This window comes from Schistocerca serialis, chromosome 2 (genome assembly GCF_023864345.2).
Source record: "Schistocerca serialis cubense isolate TAMUIC-IGC-003099 chromosome 2, iqSchSeri2.2, whole genome shotgun sequence".
NCBI lineage: Eukaryota > Metazoa > Arthropoda > Insecta > Orthoptera > Acrididae > Schistocerca > Schistocerca serialis.
In genome coordinates, this window is record NC_064639.1 from 537,712,110 (window position 1) to 537,734,611 (window position 22,502).

At 38.7% G+C, this 22,502-nt stretch overlaps 1 protein-coding gene across 2 annotated transcripts; it reads left to right on the forward strand.

The window, feature by feature from the left end:
- The first annotated feature begins 52 nt into the window (after window positions 1-52).
- LOC126455626 (probable N-acetyltransferase camello) lies at window positions 53-20,633 on the forward strand. Of its 2 annotated transcripts, XM_050091391.1 has the most exons (3): window positions 53-234; window positions 333-733; window positions 19,699-20,633. In XM_050091391.1, exons 2-3 carry the CDS (start codon window positions 350-352, stop codon window positions 20,074-20,076), a joined length of 762 nt encoding a protein of 253 aa, XP_049947348.1. In that variant the 5' UTR covers window positions 53-234; window positions 333-349; the 3' UTR covers window positions 20,077-20,633. The 2 variants fall into 2 exon arrangements, with proteins under 2 accessions (XP_049947348.1, XP_049947347.1); XM_050091390.1 differs by having other exon boundaries at window positions 53-733.
- The last annotated feature ends 1,869 nt before the right edge of the window (window positions 20,634-22,502 follow it).

Genomic DNA, 22,502 nt, shown 5'->3' on the forward strand with positions numbered 1-22,502 from the left:
CCGACTCTCGCACCTGTGGCACAGTCGATATGAATACAGCGAACGACCCATCGCATGTAGTATATCGGATTGTGCGCTTGTTTTGACTGTGTGAATGGGATGTTGGGTGTATATAAATATTTAGTTTTGTTTGAATTATAGCTTGGATGTTGTTTTAATTCGAAGTATCGAATGTTAACTCGTAGAAAATAATATCTAGTTCAGGCCTAGAGGCCTTCAGAAGGCAGAACTTGGGTATTGCTGGCATGAAGCTTGCGAATGAATTTGCTGCAAAAGAAAATCATTTCTGCAGTGATCGATTATTTTAATATAATTTGGCATTTTTGTTTCAGTTACTGACGTTATAAAAATGGGAACAGTTGTTATTCGGTATTATCAACCTGGAGACCAATTACAGTGCCAAGAAATTGTGAAGGAAGGGATAATGTCAACAGTCAACACGGCATTTTTTGCTGGATTGTTACGGGAAATAACATTTCAGTCAATTATTCTTGTATCGGCCCTTCTGTTTATTTTTGTCGGCGTTCCATTTCGTATTTGCTTTCTTACGGTGCCAGCAAGTGTGATTTTCATCGTGTATGGAGGCATCTACTTTGCACATGTCATGAGGGCCATGGAAGTCAGCCAGGAAATAGCAGATATTCCCCGAGTATACATGTCGTCCCGTGATACCGGATTCTGGGTTGCAGAGGTCCACGAACCATTGTCCAACACGTTGAAACCGAAATCAGAGGTACAAAATGTTGATAACATTTCTTAGCAAAGTAGACGCTCACCCAGTTTATGTATCTGTTTGAACATTGGTAGCTGCTATAACAAAAGAACTGTTAGCCAGTATTGCCGACACAACTTACGTGTAGCAATAATTCTTTCTGATGAAGAGTAATTTAAATTTCTATATTTCTGTATGAGTACCTGTTACAAAGGTAGGCTGTGAATGAATTTCAGCTTCCAAGTATGTAATGTTGTTTTATTGATTAATGGCGTTACCAGTTTAAGGAGTTACGTGACAGACCACATATTTTTAAGATTTATACCACTGTGAATAAAGCAGATTACGCATATGTGAGAGTTCTCATATCAGAAAGCTTGTACGAATATACAGCAGATGTTCTATGGGTAATTACACATACTCTGTCCAGACTTTCCTTTTGCTTCATACTATTTGGCGAGTGGAGGATTTCACTGTCTGTATCTTTGGTTTGGTGTAAAATGTTTTTAGAGTGCCTAGGTACTATTTTGTGAAAAAAATTCACTGTGGACATGTGTTGATCAGTGAAGTGGGGTCGACAGAAGCGTCCGATCCCACGTGTCGGCTTTGACCCGTGACTTAAGGGTGTTGTGTGTGACGTCATGACGGCGCGGAGTTTGGTTTGAGTGTGGCTGTCTCCAGTTCTGTTTTATCTTATTTTATTTACTTCTCTGATCTGTTCGTTCTGTCTCGTGAGATTTTTTTAAAATTTAAAAACACTTGTTACTTATTTTAATTATCTGTTTCCTCGAATTTCTGTTTTAGTTTATTATATTTATCTTTCTGATCTGTTCGTTCTATCCCGTGAGATTTTTTTTTTTTTTTTTTAAAAGACAAAAAACACTAATCAGCTACTGAAGCATCTTTATCTTCTATGGGTTGCAGGGGTTACGACCCCTGGGGAGGTGGGTGGGTATTCATGCATGGCTGTCTTCACTTACACGTTGTAGCTACGCAAGGCGTTTAAATTTGTTTATATTTAGTTTACCCCCACCCAAAACACCCCATTTTCCGCGCTCGTCCCGTTAGTGTCATTAGGCTTCTTGTGGAAAGTGTGTATGTTTGTTTTTGTTTCCGCCATATTTGTGACGTCATGCGTCAAAGCAGACGGGCGGGATCGGACGCTTCCGTATTTCCGTGAAGTGAATATCAACTTTTTCTGTGACACTACAGCCCCCAATGCACCTTGGCTGCCTCAGCAACCTGCCTCCATACGTCTGTGCATTTCTCATCCATTCCTGCATCTCCATTTTGGTGAGGTCAGCCGACACATTGTCCAGTCATCTTGATCTTGATAGGCCACACCATCTGGTTGAATACAGTCTGCCTTTCATTATTCATTTGGAAATCTTGCCATCTTCTCCGTATGTTTTAACCATCATATTCTGTGAGATTCCATACATTTTATTATACCGTCCCCTTCTACATGCTCTTCTATATCCTGGTTGTACCCTAATCTCTTATGTTGTGTTGTACCCTACTATCCAGTCATCTTCCTCTCACAGGCCCATAAATTTTTCACAGGGTTTTTGTTGCAAATTCCCTGAGGTTGTTTGTGTCTGCTTCTGTCATCATTCCCCTTTGTGACCCATTCGTAGCCACTGGTCATACAAGGGTATAGTATTCTCTTAACTGGTTGTGATTCTTAAATACTGTAAGTTTGCGTAATAAGCTGTGTTTGCTGCTTGTATCATTTTTCTAATAAATTCCTTACATTATTATTGCAGGTTAAAAGAGCACCAAGGCAATGGAAGCAGCTGACAGCTTTACAGTATTAGAGGCCGTCATGTAGTTTTAGTCACACTTTAGAAATGGATATTACTATGTATTTTGTCTTGGATTCATTTACAGCAAGTCCCTCCTTTTTTTTTATCTGCTTTTGTCAGTTTCCACTTTTCTGCCACAATTGCTATATCATGTGTGTGTGCACATGTCTGACCGGATTTCATATGAAGTGAATTTGGGGTAACAGATTTTGTGCTCCAGCTCCATCCGCTTTATGATTACACCATCTATAATCACCAGAGTTACCGGAACTGCAATCTGTTACTGTACTGCAAAAGTATCTCTCATCACCAAAATTGTGTCGAGGCACACATTTATGTGGCTAAATTGCTATAAATTCGAAAACAACAGCTCACTTCAATTATTGTATTTTCCTATCTCAGTTGTATTAATCAGACAGACACATTTTTTTTTTGGGGGGGGGGGGGAGGACTAAAACTGAGGAAAGTTTTTGTGAAACTTGCTTTATCCAAAAAAATAAAATTTTACAGGAGACATATTTATTTAATTAAGTAGCTAGTTGAGAGGGCAAAATCTTTTACAATTAGCAAATTTCAATATGTTTTAAGGTAGTCTTTGCATATGATACACAGAATTTTTGATGGTTTATAAACTGCAGGCAATAGAAAATATTTTTTTTTTTTCAAAACTTGCTTTGTGCTCAAACTAGATCGGTGATAAATGAATATTAAATACCTGTTTTTACATTAAAGTTTTAAAATAATAATTCTTTTTTTCCCTTCTAAACAACTTCAGGGGGCCCTTCACCATAAATTTTCCATGAGCTGTCATGATCTTGATACTCTTCACCACTTGCGGAATGTATGTCACTGTAGAAACTTGCTGCATCATTAGAAATGGTAAAAAAAATGCATGTATGATAATGTCCTTTTCTGCAAACTAATGGTATATCTTGGGAATAATTGCAGCTCATTTGATGGCTTTGAATGACGGAATGTTCTTCTCGAAACATACTTCTGACCCAGATAAATACCTCATTTTAAAAGCACATTGAATCTTGCCATTCTCTGTGGGTTATTGCTTGTACAGACTTCATTTTGAAAGGCAACAATATTATCAAAAGGATATTTGGTATTCACCATACAGTGGAAATGCTGAGTTACAGTTGGGTACAACAAAAAGACTGTAACTAGATAATCTTTTGGCCAACAAAGCCTTAATTTTGTTTCTGATTCCATTGTATTATGGCACCAAAGTAGTGCATAATTCATTCCTTCATTGTGTTCTGTGATTACCATCAAGGAGGGCCTTTATAGTTATATGAGTTGAAGTATAGGTTAACAAAAGAAAAGAAACTTGTAGTGCATAAATCCTTACATTTTATTACCAATAAACTAATGCTACACTGCTTAATACTATTTGACTTATTGCAGTTGCAGTGTAATCAGTAAAGTCCTAGGAAAACTGCTAGTTTGAAAAAAAGGCTTTGGCTTCATGATTTATATTAAAAAACTGCATCTACATTTATGTATATTTGTATAAATCACCTGGTCTGGGCATTGTATCTGGTGAGATGGTTAAAGAAATAGGGAAGGAAAGTGTTGATATGCTTCATTTATTGTGTAAAAGGATATGGGAAACAGATGAGTGTCCAGAAGACTGTTAGAAGTCTATCTTCATCCCCCGACACAAAAAAGCATCAATCAGGAACTGCTTCAACTGCATTGCCCTTATATCCAACACAAGTAAAATTTTGCTCTACATCTTGAACCAGCATTTGAAGCCATATATTTAGCCTCACAAATCCACAGAACCAGCAAGTTGCCGAAGGCAAAGGAACTTCTGAATGGAAATCACAAGAATTCTGTGTTTCTGTTTCCATGTACTTCCTTGGCTGCAGGAAAGCCTTTGACCATGTTCTCTGTTTGAAGCTATGGCATGTGCTTGCAAAGTTTGTGTCCCACTACGTTTGACAGTACCGATGAGTCTGTACAATGATCACCTTGCAGCTGTGAAGACAAGTGCTGGCACATCTGATTTCTTCAGTTTATCGAAAGGTGTCACAGTGTTGTGGTCTGCCCTCACACCCACCCAACTGTACATCATCCGTGCAGAACTTGTCATTAGGAATGCTCTTGACGTTTGGGCTAGAGGCATCTCAGTTTGTGGTAGAGCTGTTAACAATGGAAATACGGAACCGTCCAATCCCGCCTGTCTGCTTTGACCCATGACGTCACAAATACGGCAGAAACGACCATAAACCAAGTTTCCAATATGGCACATATAAAGTCATTACGTACACATTATGAAGACGAAAATACATCGAAAAACAAACACACACACACACTTTCCACAAAAATCCTAATGACACTAACGGGACAAGGGCGGAAAATGGGGTGTTTTTGGGTGGGGGCAAACTAAATATAAACAAATTTAGACACCCACCTCCATACAAAACCACACAAAACGACGAAAAAAACCGACATCACAGAGCTCCCCAAATACCACTAAACACAATATCATCTGGAATCGCACACTTCCCTTGACCTATATAGCTCAAAAACATCTCCTGATACCAGTACCAACATACACAGTCACACACTGGGATCGAACACTTCCCTTGACCTGCGCAGTGTTAATTTTATCTGTCATATCCATTCCTGAACAAACACAAAACAACCGATTAATTTTACTAAAATTACCACACGACGTACAGCGGAGAACACTAAATTAACCTTCACAGAAAATCGTTAACTCAGTGAAATGAATTCCACTACAAACACAGCCAGCACTCAAACAATTCTTGATAATGAGCAAAAGCAAACTGAGCCCATTACACCACATAAACGAAAACCCTGAACATACCACCAGAGAGCACAACAAATCATGACATGATGACATCTACAAACACGCCACACTCACAAACCAAACTCCGCGCCATCATGATGTCACACACAACACCCATACGTCACGGGTCAAAGCCGACGCGTCAGATCGGACGCTTCTGTCGACCCTTAACAACCACCAATTTGCTGCTGACACCATGCTGGCAGCTCTATTAAAGAAACTGGGACTTGTGCATACTTTCAGTTATCTCGGGTCATCCATTTGCGACATGGAAGCTGTGAAGATTTGATAAGAAGGTGGATCATGCAAGGGTGACTGATTATGAAGGAGCTCACAAAGATCTTACGGAACAGAACAATAACGGAAACCACAAAGGGTCAGCTTGTTGAAACACACATTTTCCATCTTTTTTTATGGCTCCAAAGTATGGACCTTTAAGGCCAGAGACCAGCAGCATATTCGTGCATTTGGGTTTTGGTGCTGGTGCAGGATGCTGCACATAAAATGAACTGAAGTAACAACAAATGTGTCCCTCGAGCAACTCAGTATTTCCAAGTGCCTTTCTTCCCATATCAACAAAAAAATTCTCCAATTTTTCGGTCATATTGTGAGAAGAAATGGAGAAAATCTAGAGAAAATAATCATGGAAGGGAAGATTGAGGAAAGGAGACCGATGGGAAGACCAGTGAGCAGGTGGGTGGATCATATAAAGATCTCCAGTCTACCTCTTCAGCAGACTCTAAACGAAGCAGGTAACCATTCTGCATGAAGACTGTTGATTCATGCGGTGAGAGTGCTCAGCAATGAGCACGACGATTTGGGATAATGATATTTGTAACAGGAGCCTGGCCGTGTAACTGAAGTTGGAAGATTTGGCATAAATGTCTAAGCTGACAGTGATCTTTAGAGACAGATGTAAGGAACTCTGATATGTCCTTTTTAATGGAACCGTCGCAGTTGTTACCTTAAATAATTTAAAGGAACGACATGGGTCCAGGAAATAAATATCTTGTGTGGCAGCTGGATTGGGAGTTCATATTTCACTGCTGAAGCCTACATTATGTTTATATCCAAATACAGCTGTTACTTTGCTTTGTAGGATTGGGGTTTGAGCTTGGAACTCTGATTGTATACATGTTTGCTAAGAAGATGCTTACTCCATTCTGTGGTGCTGATTTGAGATTGTTATTTGCAGTCATAACATTTGCTCACTACTGCGTTTTTGGCTAATGACTTGGTGTCAGTCTTATTTTTCACACACTACATGGTTTGCTGCACAGTGACACACTTGGATTGTATCAGATAACGACACAATAGATTCTCAATTTCTTTTTTAATGTTAGATGAGAAATTCTTCAGTACCACTGAACCAGAGCACATAATTTGACTCTGAACTCTAGACATTGAGACAAAGTCCATGTGAAATTTATTTTTGTGCCTGGTATTGTGATTGTACAAATCACCATTTAATCAAAACTGATTATATATGTGAAAAATTAAAAACAATTAAGGAGTTGTACTGGGAACCAAGTGGAGCTTAAAGATTGTCAAAAAGCCCTCTGAAAGTATGTAGTTACCCGCTTTACATAATATTCTGATTATTTGCTTCTGCTGAATAAATACTTTATTTACTACCTCTGACGATAATTATGTAAGATGACTGTATATAAAAATTTACAAACTATGGGCAAAACACGCTGAGTTTATCTATATGGTGACTGTTTTAACATATGATGTAGTTATACCCCAAGAAATTTATATGAATGAGTGTGTTAAAAAGTATCTAAGTCGCTTTATCATGGTAAAAAAAAAAAAAAAAAAAAAAAACTTTTTCTCCCTTGTGTGTTACGAAATAATGCTTTGGTAAAATTACGTATTAAAATTTGTACACAGACCTAAATTAGGTACATTTTCAACAAAAAGCTATTTCATCTTGTTGACTTAGGTGCCTTTTAACACTCAAAATTTAAAGTATAGTTTTGTTTCAGATGATCCAGTTTTTTTATCAAATAATGAGTGCTGTATGTTAGCTCATGTTACAAACACAAATCTTGAGTGGATGTTATTACATTACAAAGATTTGTTTTTCTGAACCTTATTCATTGTCACTGAGAGAAACAGAAGCTGCTGGCCACTGTAAAAGTTGATCATGAAAGCCTTTCTGTTTTTCTACAGTATATGGCATAACTTTCTTTGAGTCTTCACTTTTGCAATTTTCTTTTTTTTTTAAATGAGCTTCTTGACTAGGTAAAGACTCTTCATTAGTTTTTTTTGAGGATAAGGGCATTCGAGCTTTGAAAACCACTTGATCTTATGTACCCAATTGTTTTTACAGTCTGTTTGTGTTAATGAGAGTACTCAAAATAATAATATTTGGTAGTAACTAAATTGCGCTGTCTCATTTCTTGGAAGGTGTCTGGTTTCAAAAGAGGTTGAAGATAAGTAGGCCACCTAGTAGAGCACACAGTGATCATGGCGGTCTTGACTGATGTAGCTGTCCTTAGACATTTTTTCTCAGCATTAGCTATAAGCATCCAAACTTCACATCAAAAGTGTATATTGTCATATTTTATAATGGCAAATTTTATTACGCTGGATTTTTGGTTTCATGGAGTGTGTGAAAGTTCATCTGTTAAACGTGCACATATTGGTTAGGGCAAGACAAATACTTGACAATGTATGGTTCTTGTTTTGCCTGGGACAATTATCAGAAAACAGTTGTAACTCTGTAACTATCTTGGGTACGTCATTTTTAATGTAGTCCAAAGGAACAAAGCAGCAAAAATATTCACTTTGAGTTGCCTTAAGCAATAAATTTCCTGAATGAGAATGTTCAGAAATCGTACATTTTGCATGTAGTCAAATACAGAGTATAAAACGTTTTCATTTTCTTTACTCTATTTAGTCATTTCATTAAGAGCGATGTGAACTATTTAGCTCGCCTCATGTGCGCCATTAATTCTGCAGTTATGATTCTTTTTACAGTATGTTGTCAATGAAAACCATGTATTCACACCTTTTTGTCCTCACAAAAGTAACAGGCGTCACTTTGTGGTTTTCCGAACTTTAGTTTATAATTTTCCTTGAAAAATCTATGTGTTAGAAAACTCATACTTAATATTGGTACCAGGGTATTTTACCTTATACAACTCATATATTTTTATGACGGACAGTTCAGATAGCAAATATGTGAAGTTTGTATCAGATGCATAGTGCATTCTGTAAACAGGAAATGAGCTTATATTTTCATGTATCTTCGAAATTTGCAGTATTACCAACAGAAGAAAAACGCTGGCTATAACGCGTAGAAAGCAAGCTTGGCTGAGGCGCTTTTTGACTCGGAAATGTGTGTAAATAAGTATAGACATCAAAAATGTAATTACCTCAAAAAATGAAAAATATGACTTGGGAGCCTTTTAACAGTCACCCATTCACATAAAGTGTTTTGTGCAGTAATTACTTATTTAAACAGGCAACACAAACCGCAGCCGGTCCTTGGCCTCACACAGTCCAGCATTCCACACTTTACTGTCAGCTGCAGCTGCATCTTCACCTTCCAGACCCACTATATGATAGTCTCCCATGGTATTATCCTTCCATCTCATTCTCGGCCTTCCTAGTGGTCTCCTTCCTTTGGCTTCTCTATCCATTACTGCCTTTATTACTATCTTCTCCCCTCTCCTCCTTACATGTTCGTACCACCTGAGTCTTTGTTTTCACACCCAATATGATGTCAGATAGTGTTTGTAATTGTCTGAGTTATGTTTTCGTTACTCTGCACTGTTCATTTTCTTTCACGGGTCCATACATTTTTCTCACTACTTTATTTTCAAAAGTGATCAGTCTTCTGTATTGTTAGGTTCCTGATTGTCTGATGATTTGACCTTAACTGAGCTCTTCTATCTATTACTGCGAATTTTGCTTTATTTTCAGCATGTATCGGAGATGCTGAATCACAGATAGGCACAACAGAAAGGCTGTCAGAAAATGAGCTTTCGGCCAGCAAGGCCATGGTCAAGAGATAGAATGCATTTGCGGACACACACACACACACACACACACACACACACACACACACTGGATTTTCCATAGTTGAATTATGTTTTACTTTCATTTATACTTAACTACTTCTTCAGTACAGTTCCCATTTTCTCCAGGTCTTCTGTGCTCGTTCCTATCGCCACATCATCATCCACAAAAGGCGGAAAATTTATCTTTTTACCTATGGTGACGTCTGCACATTCTTCTGTTACTCTTCTCAGGTTGTTGTTGAATGACAAATCAAGAGGGTCGGTGATATAATAGCTCCATGTCTCACTCCTGTTTTTACCTCAAATATTTGTGAGAACACCCCCCTCCCCCGTACTTTCATTGTACTCTTTGATTCCATCACATACATTTTTATTAGCTGCACACTCTGCCATTATCCTCCACATCTCCTCTATCACTATGCTGTCATATGCTTTGTTGATATCTATAAACATACAGATGGTACCCTGATTGTAGTCCTAGTTCTTATCTAGTATTTGTCTTATTGTGAATATTTGGTCGGTTGTTGACTTACCTTTTCTGAACCCCGCTTGTGCTGCATCTAATATTTCTTCAGTGTATGGGTTCAGCCTGTTCAGTATAATGGCCAATTCGTAGTGGCCATCTCACATCCCATCCTGTTAAACATTCTGCTATGCATGTCAAATGGCAGCATCCACAATGGCCGTCCTGTCCCATCAGATCACCGTCAAGGTTTGTCTGGAGGAAAGTTTTGATGTATGATGTCATCTGTCCTTTGCTGATCATGTAACCCACAAGCTCATCCCCCCCTCCTGATATACGGCCATGCGCAGATATCCATATTTTGTTTCATCACGGTTGATATCACTTGTTTGTTGTTTGTTCAAATGGCTCTGAGCACTATGCGACTTAACTTCTGAGGCCATCAGTCACATAGAACTAATTAAACCTAACTAACCTAAGGACATCACACACATCCATGCCCAAGGCAGGATTCGAACCTGCGACCGTAGCGGTCGCTTGGCTCCAGACTGTAGTGCCTAGAACCGCATGGCCATGTTGTTTGTTATTTGCTGTAAATTGTTTTGGTTATTTCTTTTGTTAAAATTTATAATAAATAACAACAGACTAATTGAAGCAGTGACACAGCAGTCTGAATTGTACGACATGAGCATACTAAATTACTTGTGCTCGACTACATTTATTATAAAATGGATTTTTGTGGGTACTGGTACTGTTCTAATATTTTAGAATGAAATGGATTGCAACATGGCTGCAACTTGAGGAGAAAAAGCACTGTGGGTAGAATCTGGTGGATAAGTACGTGGACTTTATTTATGTGTTGTCAGACATTTGTAGTGTTACATAAATAAATGCACTTGAAACCTTCAAACACTGCAAATTGTTTGTTGAAATATGTATTTGTGGCAGGCCTATTTATTGTTAAGTGGCTCTCTGAATTGTGTGTGAAACAGTTTTGCAAGCACAAGTGATCAATGTTTATGTGGTTTCACTTGCTAACCCCAGTACAAATAAGGCACTTGAACTGTTAACAGCCAAATGCAGCATGTAAAGAAAACCTATCTATCTTGATGGGAAATGGATTGAGGGAGATATGACTATTGCACAGAAATTTGCACTGGACTAGCAACTAAAATTAATCTTAAAACAAACCAGATATTCATAGGATATGATGGTGGCTCGTAACACTGTTCCTTTTAGTAATTCTGGATGCAATTTGACATAACAAATGATCCTTCAGCTTTCCAAAATATAAAATGCAGATTCCTCTTCTCCAGGCTCCTTGTTAGTGTGTGAAATTTTCCTCTGTACCATGTAATGATATTTTTTTGGACCCACACACTTTCTTTGTGTTGTTTTGCAATTCTGTCTCCCTTCTCTCTAATATACAAGTTATCCCTGCAAGCTGCAAACCATCTGAGTTCGCTAAATGTCATTTTTCATACAAATGAGCACACCAGCATCCATGTATGCTGTTACATTGTGTATGTGCAATTCACGCATAAAAACAGTTGGAAAAATCATCTTGTGAAGATCGCAATTCCCGCAAAAAGAACAGTTGAGGACAGCAATGCAAGTTGAGATCATGTGACTAGACGTGAGATACGTGAATGCACCTTGATAGGACAGTGCCTTGGTGCAACGGTGCCGTGACAGACAGTGTGAATTGGCCTAAATTTGTGTCATTTTATAACATGTGCATAGTAGAGATATCCCTCTGTAGTTTTGTGTCAACCTCTCTTTGTTTCTATGGGATATACAGCTACAGTTTTCCAGTCCTTTGGTTTTACTTCTTTCCTTCACACCTCTTTTTATCAATTCGGCTGACCATTCATAGGTCGTATCTCCCTCTTCTTTGATGAGCTCTGCTGATATGTTGTCTACGCCTGGGGCCTTCCCATTTTTCAGTCTTTTTTTGCCTCCTCCACCTCCACTAGAGTTGTTCTTCAACTAATGGTAGTACTTTCTGGTTGTTTTCTGCTATGTTTTCATTGTCACAGGTGTGTACCGGGTTGTTCAGTGGTTCTTTGAAGTATCTCCTCCGGTTCTCTAGATTCCCTTCATTTGTAGTGATCAGTTTTCCATTCTCATCCTTGGTTATCACAGGCTTACCTCTGTACTTCTTTCTATAGCTTCTCAATGTATTCTAAAACTGTTTACTATTGTTCTGGCTGTAGTCCTCCTGTGCTTTCTCTATCTGTTTAGTTATGAATGATCTTATTTTCTTGCCTGATTGTTTTCTTCATTTCTCTTGTGATTGCCATGTATTTTATTTGGTTTTCATATTTGTTATTGTTCATCATTGCCTGTCTGGCTGTCTTACTGTTCTGAATTGCTTTTCTACATGTTTCATTGAACCATGGTCTGCACTTGATATTGCTATTTTTTTATCTCCTAGCAGTTCCTGTGCTGTTTCCTTTGTAAATGTTGTTATCTTGTCCCATTTTGTACTGATATCTTCACCTCCTTTCCTATTGCTTTTGTTCTCTAATTCTGTGTATCTATTCATGAGCTTAATCACAAACTTTTTATTCGCCTCTTCTTTTAGCCTCCTCACATCTACTCTTTGGTTTTTTTTTTTGCCATTGTTGCTCCTACTTGGTTGTCTTAGTAATGATTGTTTCATCTGTAATAACACTTGAGAATGGTGTGATCCTACCTGGGCCCCTCTCATTGTTGTAACATCTGTTACTGTCTTTTTATGTTTTTTCCCTATCAACTCACGATCTGTTTAGTTCCTAGTGAGATCCATGTTGTTTTGTATATATCTTTATGGGAAAATGATGTACTGACTATTTTCATGTTTCTAGATGTGACGAAGTTGATGGTTATCATTTGATTCAGTGTAAAAACTGAACATGCCTATATATGGTTGCCATTGATGTACTTGTCCTGTTTTGGCATATAAGTCTTCCAGCGCAATTTTGACATCATACTGTGGTAATCTGGAGCACATCTGGTCTAAGGCATCCCAGAATTTGTCTTTTATGTCTTCCTCCATGTCCTCAGTTTGGTGTGAACACTTAACAATGAGATGTTTCTATATTTACCTTTGATTGTAACATATCCTTTCATTGACATTTTATAGTGTCATCACATTTGACCGTTATTTTATTATGCACTGCAAATCCTGTTGCAAATATATGGTGAACATGTTTGTTTCCGCTATATATGATTGTATAGATTTTCTCTCTGTTCATGCCTTGCCCAGGTTATTTTATCTGCTGCAGGTCTGTAATACCATCTTGTACTCCGTTAGCTCTTCATCAAGTATTTTTGTCCAAGAAACGTGTGTGTGTGTGTGTGTGTGTGTGTGTGTGTGTGTGTGTGTGTGTGTGTGTGTGTAGGAACCCTCCAGTTTTTTTACAATACTGAATGGTTAGTCCAATAATTGACCCTACCACTATATCTGGGCTTGGATCCAGCTGGAATGCTATATTCCTCCAAGGTGGTGAGGTTGTTTTGTGTAGTGTTTCACCATTCAAAATGGCTCTGAGCACTATGGGACTCAACTGCTGAGGTCATTAGTCCCCTAGAACTTAGAACTAGTTAAACCTAACTAACCTAAGGACAACACAAACATCCATGCCCGAGGCAGGATTCGAACCTGCGACCGTAGCGGTCTCGCGGTTCCAGACTGCAGCGCCTTTAACCGCACGGCCACTTCGGCCGGCGTTTCACCATTAATGTCACCTCCTCCTGGTAACATCAGGACATGAAATTAAGATTTAAAATGTTGAATGTGAAACACTTGTAGGCCATCTATCATCTCAGCTGTGTATGATGACATTAACTTTGGATACTGGATAGAATAACATTACCGTTTTTTAAATATCCTTTAAAGTCAGAGGAACATCATTTATGTAGATTTAAACACAGAGTGGACTCAGTACTGATCCATGTGGCACCTCACACATAATGTTTCCCCATGCATCTACATCTACTAGACTGCTCTGTGATTTACACTTAGGTGCTTGGTTGTGGGTTCATCAAATCAGTTTCGCATTATTTCTCTAATGTACTGCTCTGGGAAAGCACGAGGGATATATCAACACTTAAATCTTCCCATGTGAGCTCGGATTTCTTATTTTCGTACAATGATCATTTCTCCCTTTGTGGTTGGGCTTCATCCAACAAAATATTTTTGCAATTACATTAAAAAAAAGTTGGTGATTGAAATGTTGTGAAGAGGCCTCGCCACAATGATAAACACCTTTCTTTTAATGATTGTCACCCTATCTCATTTATATCTGTGACTCTCTCTCCTACTCAACAGTAATACAAAACAAGCTGCCCTTCTTTTAACTTTTTCATTGTTTTCGTTCAGTTTTATCCGGTAAGGATCCCGTACTGTATAGCAGTACTGCAGAAGAGGACAGACGAACGATTATAGTGTAGGCAGTCTCTTTAGTAGATATGAGATTAATTACACACCTGTGACACAGTCTGTCAATGTGACCCTATTGTTTTCTGTTATGACTTTATCCATGCAAGAGAAATTTCATTAATCACATTAAATTTTAGTTTGCCAAAGAATCTATCAAAGCTTCAGAATAACCAACAGGGTGATGATGTGTCAGGCCTTAGTTTGTTGAGGTCTTGTATTGCTTTCCCTGTGAAGAAGTCTGCTTCTTAACAACACAGATTTTATTAACCACAGTGAACAAAACAAAAGAATTTTGAAGATGAGGTACTTGTGGTCAGTAAAGTATTGTGGAAGTTTACAGAACAACTTACACTGATCAGCCAGAACATGATGACTATTGACTTACTATCAATATAAATCTGTCCAGGCGATAGCAGTGTCACCTGGTGAGGAATGACTGCTAGACACATGTGCATTGCATATAGTATCAGTGAGCATTGCTGTCCATGGATACAGTGCAATGTGCAATGTATCAGAGTCTGACCAACGGCAGATTGTGATGGCCAGGAGGTTCAACAAGAGCATTTCAGTAACAGCAGTATTTGTTGAGTGTTTGAGGAATGCTGTGGTGAGTGTCTTCAATATGTGGCAAAACCAATATGAAACCACGTTCAGATATCGTGAGGTTGGGTGGCCACCCCTCATTACAGATGTCAGACATTGTAGGCTGCGAAGACTGTTAAAGCAGAACAGGAAAGCAGAACAGGCAGTGAACTGTAGTGGAACTAACATCAGACTTCAATGCTGGGCAGAGAATGAGAGTATGTGAACACACAGTGCACCGAACACTCCTAACAATGGGACACTAAAGCCAACAATCCATGCATGTGCCCCTGTTAACATCACGAAACCAGCAACTATGACTGAAATGGGCATGTGACCATTGGCACTAGACATTGGCACAGTGTCGGAGTGTTGCATGGTTTGATGAATTCTGATACCTTCTTCGTCATGCCAGTGAAAGGGCACAAATCAATCCTCTTCCAGCAAAACAATTCTTTGTCACATGTATTGCTGGACAGACACGCTGGCAGCAGCTTCATTATGCTCTGGCGAATGTTCACATGGTCGTCCACGGGTCCAGTGCAGCTCGGGCAAGGCACCGTGGCGGCCAAGGAGTATTGTACCCTGGTTGCAGACCATGTGCACCTCTTTATGAAGATCATGTTTCTCGACACAATGGCATTTTCAACAAGATAATGTGCCATGTCACAAGGCCGGGGGTGTGATCTATTTTTTTGATGAACACAGTGGCAAGTTCCAATTGATGTGCTGTCCCCCTCCTCCCTCCCCAATTTGCCAGATCTGAACCCTGTCGAACACATCTGTGATGTGACTGAATGTGGTGTCAGAGCTTATTGAACATCCTGCCTCTCTCTGAAATTTACGTGAATTAGGTGACTTGTGTGTGCAGGTGTGGTGCCAACTCCCTCCAGTGTCCTACCAAGGTCACATCGCTTCCATGCCGTGACACGTCACTGCTGTTATCCATGCCAAAGGTCAGGCTATTAGGTAGGCGGCTGATCAGTGTACGTGTCAGGGCTGGAGAGAACTGTTCGTGGGCTTGATCTTGAAGCACTCCAGCACCTGTGTGCTGTTGGTTCGTTCATTCACTGAAAAAACAACAGTCATTAGAACGGTGTGTGAAGACACTCCTGCATGAGGCACATAGCCAAGCCTGTGACTTAGCCGTATGTCGTCAGTAGGTAACAACAAAGTCCAAATCACAGCTTAGGAGAAAACCATATTCTGCAGGGGTCACCATCAATAAGCACACTTAAGAGCTTGCTTTAAACATTGGCTGGTTGACAAGTGAGGCCATTACCTCTGAGATATGTGTTCTGGCAGCTTTGAAGTGGGCAAATATGGTCAGCAAAGGTTTATGATCTGTGACCTGATGAAATTTTTTGTCGTACAGGAAAATGCGAAACTTCTGGATGCTAAAGACAATTGTCAGTACCTTCCATCTGTGCCAGGAAATAATTTTCTTATGCTGTGGTGATCGTCTTAGAAGCAAACGCGATAGGCCATTCCAAACCATTTAAGGTCATTTGTCTGGAATTGGACACCAAGATGTAAATGCTTTTGATACACTTGTTAGTCATCTCGAGCTTCATTGAACACCTGGAAAGGTGGGATTTCTGGAAGTGATTGTAGATGTGCCGAATCTGTCAGTTTCTGTATGAACTTGTGCTGCTACTTAAGCAGTCGTTTCCAGAGCTCGAAAGACTGCTTGTCCATTGTGGTTGAAATGCTCAGCAAAATAACATGATGGGTCTTATTCAGAAGCAGGTGGGTTGCAAGTTTGCTTCTTCGACAACACAAATTTTACTAAGCACAATTTATTTGCAATTAAATCACAGAAAGTAACAATTTCTGTGGAAATACCCAAAACAAAAGGCTTCTAGGTATGGCTATCTCATATTAATTCAGTACTCTGGAAGTTTGTTGAATAACTTGCATCTCAGTGCCAGAAAACACTTTGTAGGTTTGACTATGGAGCATTCTGATATGAAACATGCTGTTAATTTACTCGTATGCTGTTGGTTTGTTCACTGAAAACACAACTGTCAATTGAATGGTGTGCAAAGACAGTCCTACAGTTGGCAGACAGGCTAGTGCATACAGTAGCCAAATCATGATGGCAGGTAAAGACAAAGTCCATATTGCGATCCAGGAAATGCCTCATAGCACAGTGCCATTGTCAGTAGGCACACCAGAGATCTTGCTGTAAATGTCAGGTGAAGTTATGGGGGTCCACTGCAGTTGTTTTGCCGTGTAACCAGGCACTGACAGAGGTATTCCTCTGTGATGTTCCGAGTGATCTCCCTTGATTTACGCATAATTATATCGACCTATATTATATCCACTGATACGTTCAGCAGAATTACAAGAGAATTGTTTACGAAAACCAAACAGAGGCAGTTGACTAGGTCTGCTCAGATATTCATTGTACACTAGATTCTTGTTAATCTGGCCATTCCTTGTACATATTGATGCTGATTAGCATAAGTGCCAGGTTAATGGAAATGTCTTAAATTTAGTGTCAACACATTGAGATAATACTTTGTTAAATTACAAAGATACATTCATTTTAATAGAAAATTTAGTCCTTGAGTGTGTACATATACAGTACTATCACTTACTATGAAATGTGTCCCAAATTTTTAGTTATCACAATGACGATGCCCAACGGCAATATGCTTCATCACACAATGGCTTCCAAGCATTACATCAGAACTACATCTTTCTGATTGTTGCGTAATGTACTCCAGGAAGATGTCTGCAGCTTCAGCACTAGTAGTGTGAGAGATCTTTATGTTGTCTCTTCCCATAATGTTCATGTAGGATTTTCATTATCTCTTTGGCTGTTAAAGTTTTTTCATAAATAGTTTATCATACAACATTGTACTCAGCACCAAATGCTTTCTGCGGAAAACTTCAGTTCAGCTTGTCTCTAATTTTGAGTTTCTGCTTGAGGTCTAGCATAATGTGTTTCCTTTTAGAATCCTTTATACTGAACCATAAAGAAAGCCACAGTTTAAAACGTGTAGGATTGTCTGACATTGTAATTAACTAATGAAATTTTTGCGCACATGAGAATTCATCATTGTACGTGTCATTTCTGCTTGAGCCACTAGAGGCTGGATGTGGGCTGGATTACTGAGAGGCTGTACTACTGAGGGTTGGATTAGTGGGAGTTTAGTGTATTATCGTAGGCCGCTTCCTCAAACCTGTTCAAAAGATTGGAAAAAGAGAAATTGGTCTGCAAGTAGAGGTGATTGGGTTATGTCCATTGTTGGTAAGTGTCACTACAGCATATTTAAGAGTATCAGAAAAATGAGTCGCTGATTTTTAAACTAGCTTAAGGGCAGTAGCATCAAGTCAATACAGTATTATAATATTCTGATAGAAACACCATGTTAGTTAAGAGGTTTTGAGCTTATATAGTAAGCTGAAGAATTTGTAATGTCTTTAACAGTTGTAGTTTTGCTAATACAGTAATGTCTGCTGAAGTAGTTGTTAAATTAGGCAGCCAGTGATTCCAGTATACAGGGTGTTACAAAAAGGTACGGCCAAACTTTCAGGAAACATTCCTCACACACAAATAAAGAAAAGATGTTATGTGGACATGTGTCTGGAAATGCTTAATTTCCATGTTAGAGCTCATTTTAGTTTCGCCCACCTACGCTCAATGGAGCACATTATCATGATTTCATACGGGATACTCTATCTGTGCTGCTAGAACATGTGCTTTTACAAGTATGACACAACATGTGGTTCATGCATGATGGAGCTCCTGCACATTTCAGTCGAAGTGTCCATACGCTTCTCAACAACAGATTCGGTGACCGATGGATTGGTAGAGGCGGACCAATTCCATGGCCTCCACGCTCTCCTGACCTCAACCCTCATGACTTTCATTTATGGGGGCATTTGAAAGCTCTTGTTTACGCAAGCCTGGTACCAAATGTAGAGACTCTTCGTGCTCGTATTGTGGACGGCTGTGATACAATACGCCATTCTCCAGGGCTGCATCAGCGCATCAGGGATTCCATGCGACAGAGGGTGGATGCATGTATCCTCGCTAACAGAGGACATTTTGAACATTTCCTGTATCAAAGTGTTTGAAGTCACACTGGTACGTTCTGTTGCTGTGTGTTTCCATTCCATGATTAAGGTGATTTGAAGAGAAGTAATAAAATGAGCTCTAACATGGAAAGTAAGCGTTTCCGGACACATGTCCACATAACATATTTTCTTTCTTTGTGTGTGAGGAATGTTTCCTGAAAGTTTGGCCGTACCTTTTTGTAACAGCCTGTATTATACATGGTAAACTATTTTGTGGGAAATTAGTTTCATTTGGATAATGAAATTTTCTTGTTTAGTGGTGTCACCGAGTTGTGTTTCTGTGTTCTTAAAGTGTTTCGCACAGACTAGAGGATGTTATAATAGTAGTTGTAATGGAGTTCCATCTCTTGACTACAACCTATATGCTGAACAAATATGTTTAAGAAAGAGTTAAACTTTTCACCAAGACTGTTGTCTTCGTAAATCGTGTCTCCCCCCCCCCCCCCCCCTCCCCCTCCTCTCATTCTTCAGTTTCTCTCTAAACACTGATTGAGTCCATATTTATAATTCTGTGATACATTACTTTCCTTCCTTGTAGCTCAGATATCCTCTTCTCTCTTCCGACAATTTAACCATAACCATTTGCGTACAACATTTTATTGTTTAACACCAGACTACTCCCAATACAGTTTTCCTGATTACTCCTTTCAAGTCAGCTTATTGAAATAAATGTGTTTACTTGTACATTGATTGTTTGCTTTACATTTTGTAGTTTTGCTTCATTACCATCATTTGTAAATATATGTAATTTTTTTTTTTCCAGATTAAATATAGGCTAGCAACTGAACACGATCAGTTAAATGCTCTTGGTGGCTATCAACGACGAGTAGTGGGTACCATAGCTGTGATGCGATGTCGAACTACTGATAATGCTGCATGGATACGTCGCCTGGCAGTTAGCAGCGATTACCGACGTAAGGGTATTGGATCTGCTCTTGTAGATCGTGCACTGAGTTTCTGCAGTGAAAGAGGTTATAAAACAGCAGAGCTTGTTACAACAGAATGTCATTCTGAGGCAGGAGCTCTGTATTTTAAAAAAGGTTTTGAGACCAAACAAATTTATCATAGACAAATAATCGGCAGTCTCGTTACAGTGATGATGTATTCAATGACTAAAAAGACTGACTGTCTTAGTGCATGATACTATCAGTTGTCTTAGTGTGTGATGCTATAAATTGTCTGCCAATAGTGTATTGTTTCTCTGACAGCTTCTACTCAGTGTTGTCAAGTGATGAATTACAGGTCTAAAGAGCAATAATTATTTTGTCAGTGACGGGGGAGTGGAAAAAGGCTACATTATCAGTGGCAGTGTGGTTACTGCATTCTACAGCTTATTTATAAATTTAAAATTTGAGTAGAGGCACCCAGAAAAGACTTCCTTTATGAGGAATGTTGACAGGATATGAGTGCTGCTTTCACTTGGTATTCTCAACTATCAGTTGTTTTAATCAGAAAGTAGATTAATTATAATGGTACCTTCTTATAAATACCGTCCTTTGATCATTGGTTGACTCAAAGAATCTCAGTTAAAATGTTCTGCCAAACTACAATCACCTAAGTACTTTGTCAGGCTGCTTATAATCTCTTGACCGTTTCAGTTGTGTGTATTGTTGATTTCTATTAAGTATTTTTGTATATTAGAGTTTGAGCAGTTATTGATCCAGTGTGTTTTTGTTTTTAGGTCAATATATTTACACTGAGTTATTTGTACTGTTTCTAGAAAATAAATGATTGATAAGAAAAATATTACTTCTACACTATCTCATACAAAATAAATAAAAATATCCAGCATAATCCTTGTTCTAATTTATTTGGCTGAAATAAAGATAAATAGACCAGTTCTTGTTGCCACAGGCAAACAAATTAGTGGAGATTGTGGTCTACTTTTTGCATAATGTTTAACTAAACATTCACTGAATGTGCTATTTTTACATGTCCTTTGTGGCTTTTTATTTCTAGGCTTGAATTAGGAAGTCCGATATTTTGTGCGGTTTTCAATGTCTTTAAGCAAAGTTTTTCAGCTTTCATCAAAGGTTGATTTGGGGGAGGGAACTGTTAGTTGTCACTGTGTCCCAGTTTTTAACCTAACACACGTGACTGGTGAGAACCTCAAAGTACAGTTTTATTTATTTTTAAAAGTGCTATGCGAGAAATGCTGAAATATTTCCAGTGTCAGAAACCCCATATTCCAATTAAAACTTCCATCACTGTTCTCTGCATCATCCCAGTGTGAACGATGAATAAAAGGTGTATTCTCATGATTCATTTATGCATGTGAAAATCACTGTTGATAGATTTACTGAACAAGTCACATGTCAGATGTAATTACTGAAGCAGTATTTTCTGTAACTGCATTAAAGGAGTTTGTTTCAAATGTGGAAAGTATTTAAACAGAAATGATACTGTATAATATTAAAGAGAAGCAGCTTGTGGCAGCCAGGCCTGTATTTCATGCTTTTATTTAGTCCGCAGCTCGTGGTCTATTGACTAGTGTTGCTACCTCTGGATCGCAGGGTCCCGGGTTCAATTCCCAGCTGGGTTGGTGATTTTCTCTGCCTGAGGACTGGGTGTTTGTGTTGTCCTCATCATTCCATCATCATTTGTGAAAATGGCTAGATTGGACTGTGTACAGGTCGGGAATTTGTACAGGCACTGATGACCGTGCAGTTGAGCACCCCACCAACCAATCATCATCATCATGTTTGTATTTTGATTTGTGATTCCATGTACTGCAGAATATTTGATCAGGTGAACATCTGCGAACAAGGAACATATTTATAGAATAAAAATCCATTTCAGTTGTCAGTAATTTTCTTATGTCACCATTGTTTGCCTTGATGTTGTAACCTGTATGTGTCCTAAGATCCGATGATGGCAGCTTTAGTTTCGCTGAAACCGGTAATCATGGCATAAAAAGAATTCCTGCGATCTTGGCTACCAGTTTATTGTTTCTTAATTTCTTTCAAGACTGGTTTCAAAGCTTAAAGTTTCATATTCAGGTGTGGTCATGGAATAAATTAAGAAAATTACTGGCAATTGCAGTGGATTTTTGTTACATAAATCATGTACTGCAGTTTTTGAAAACATTTTTGTGTTCCTGATACCATTGCAGTTTTAACACTTCTTAGCGCATTTAGTCCAATGTAAACTCCCATACCATTAACAATTATATGTGCTGTGAGCAGCCCTCACTCATTTGACTAATAAAATTGTTGTTAAAAGCAGTGGTTGAAATAGCAGGGGTGGGGTAAATATGCAACCTAGTAGAAATTTTGTTCAGACACGTCAAAGGGATAGTTACATACTGCTTCATTTATCACCCTTAGGCCAATTTGGATTTAGAATTGTTAGATTTTTGCTGGGTTGCTGGGTTTCCTACCAATTGATGAGAATTGCAAAAGTAGTTACGATGGAAGTTGAACAAAGGTTCCTTTCTTTAATAAAATTGAAATCACTTTCGAATGGTGGGCTTGCAATAAAAGAAATAAATTAGAACCAATTTTGACAAGAAAACTTCATTAGCAAGATTCATATATTTGTGTATTAAAGCTAGCAGTACATCAGATG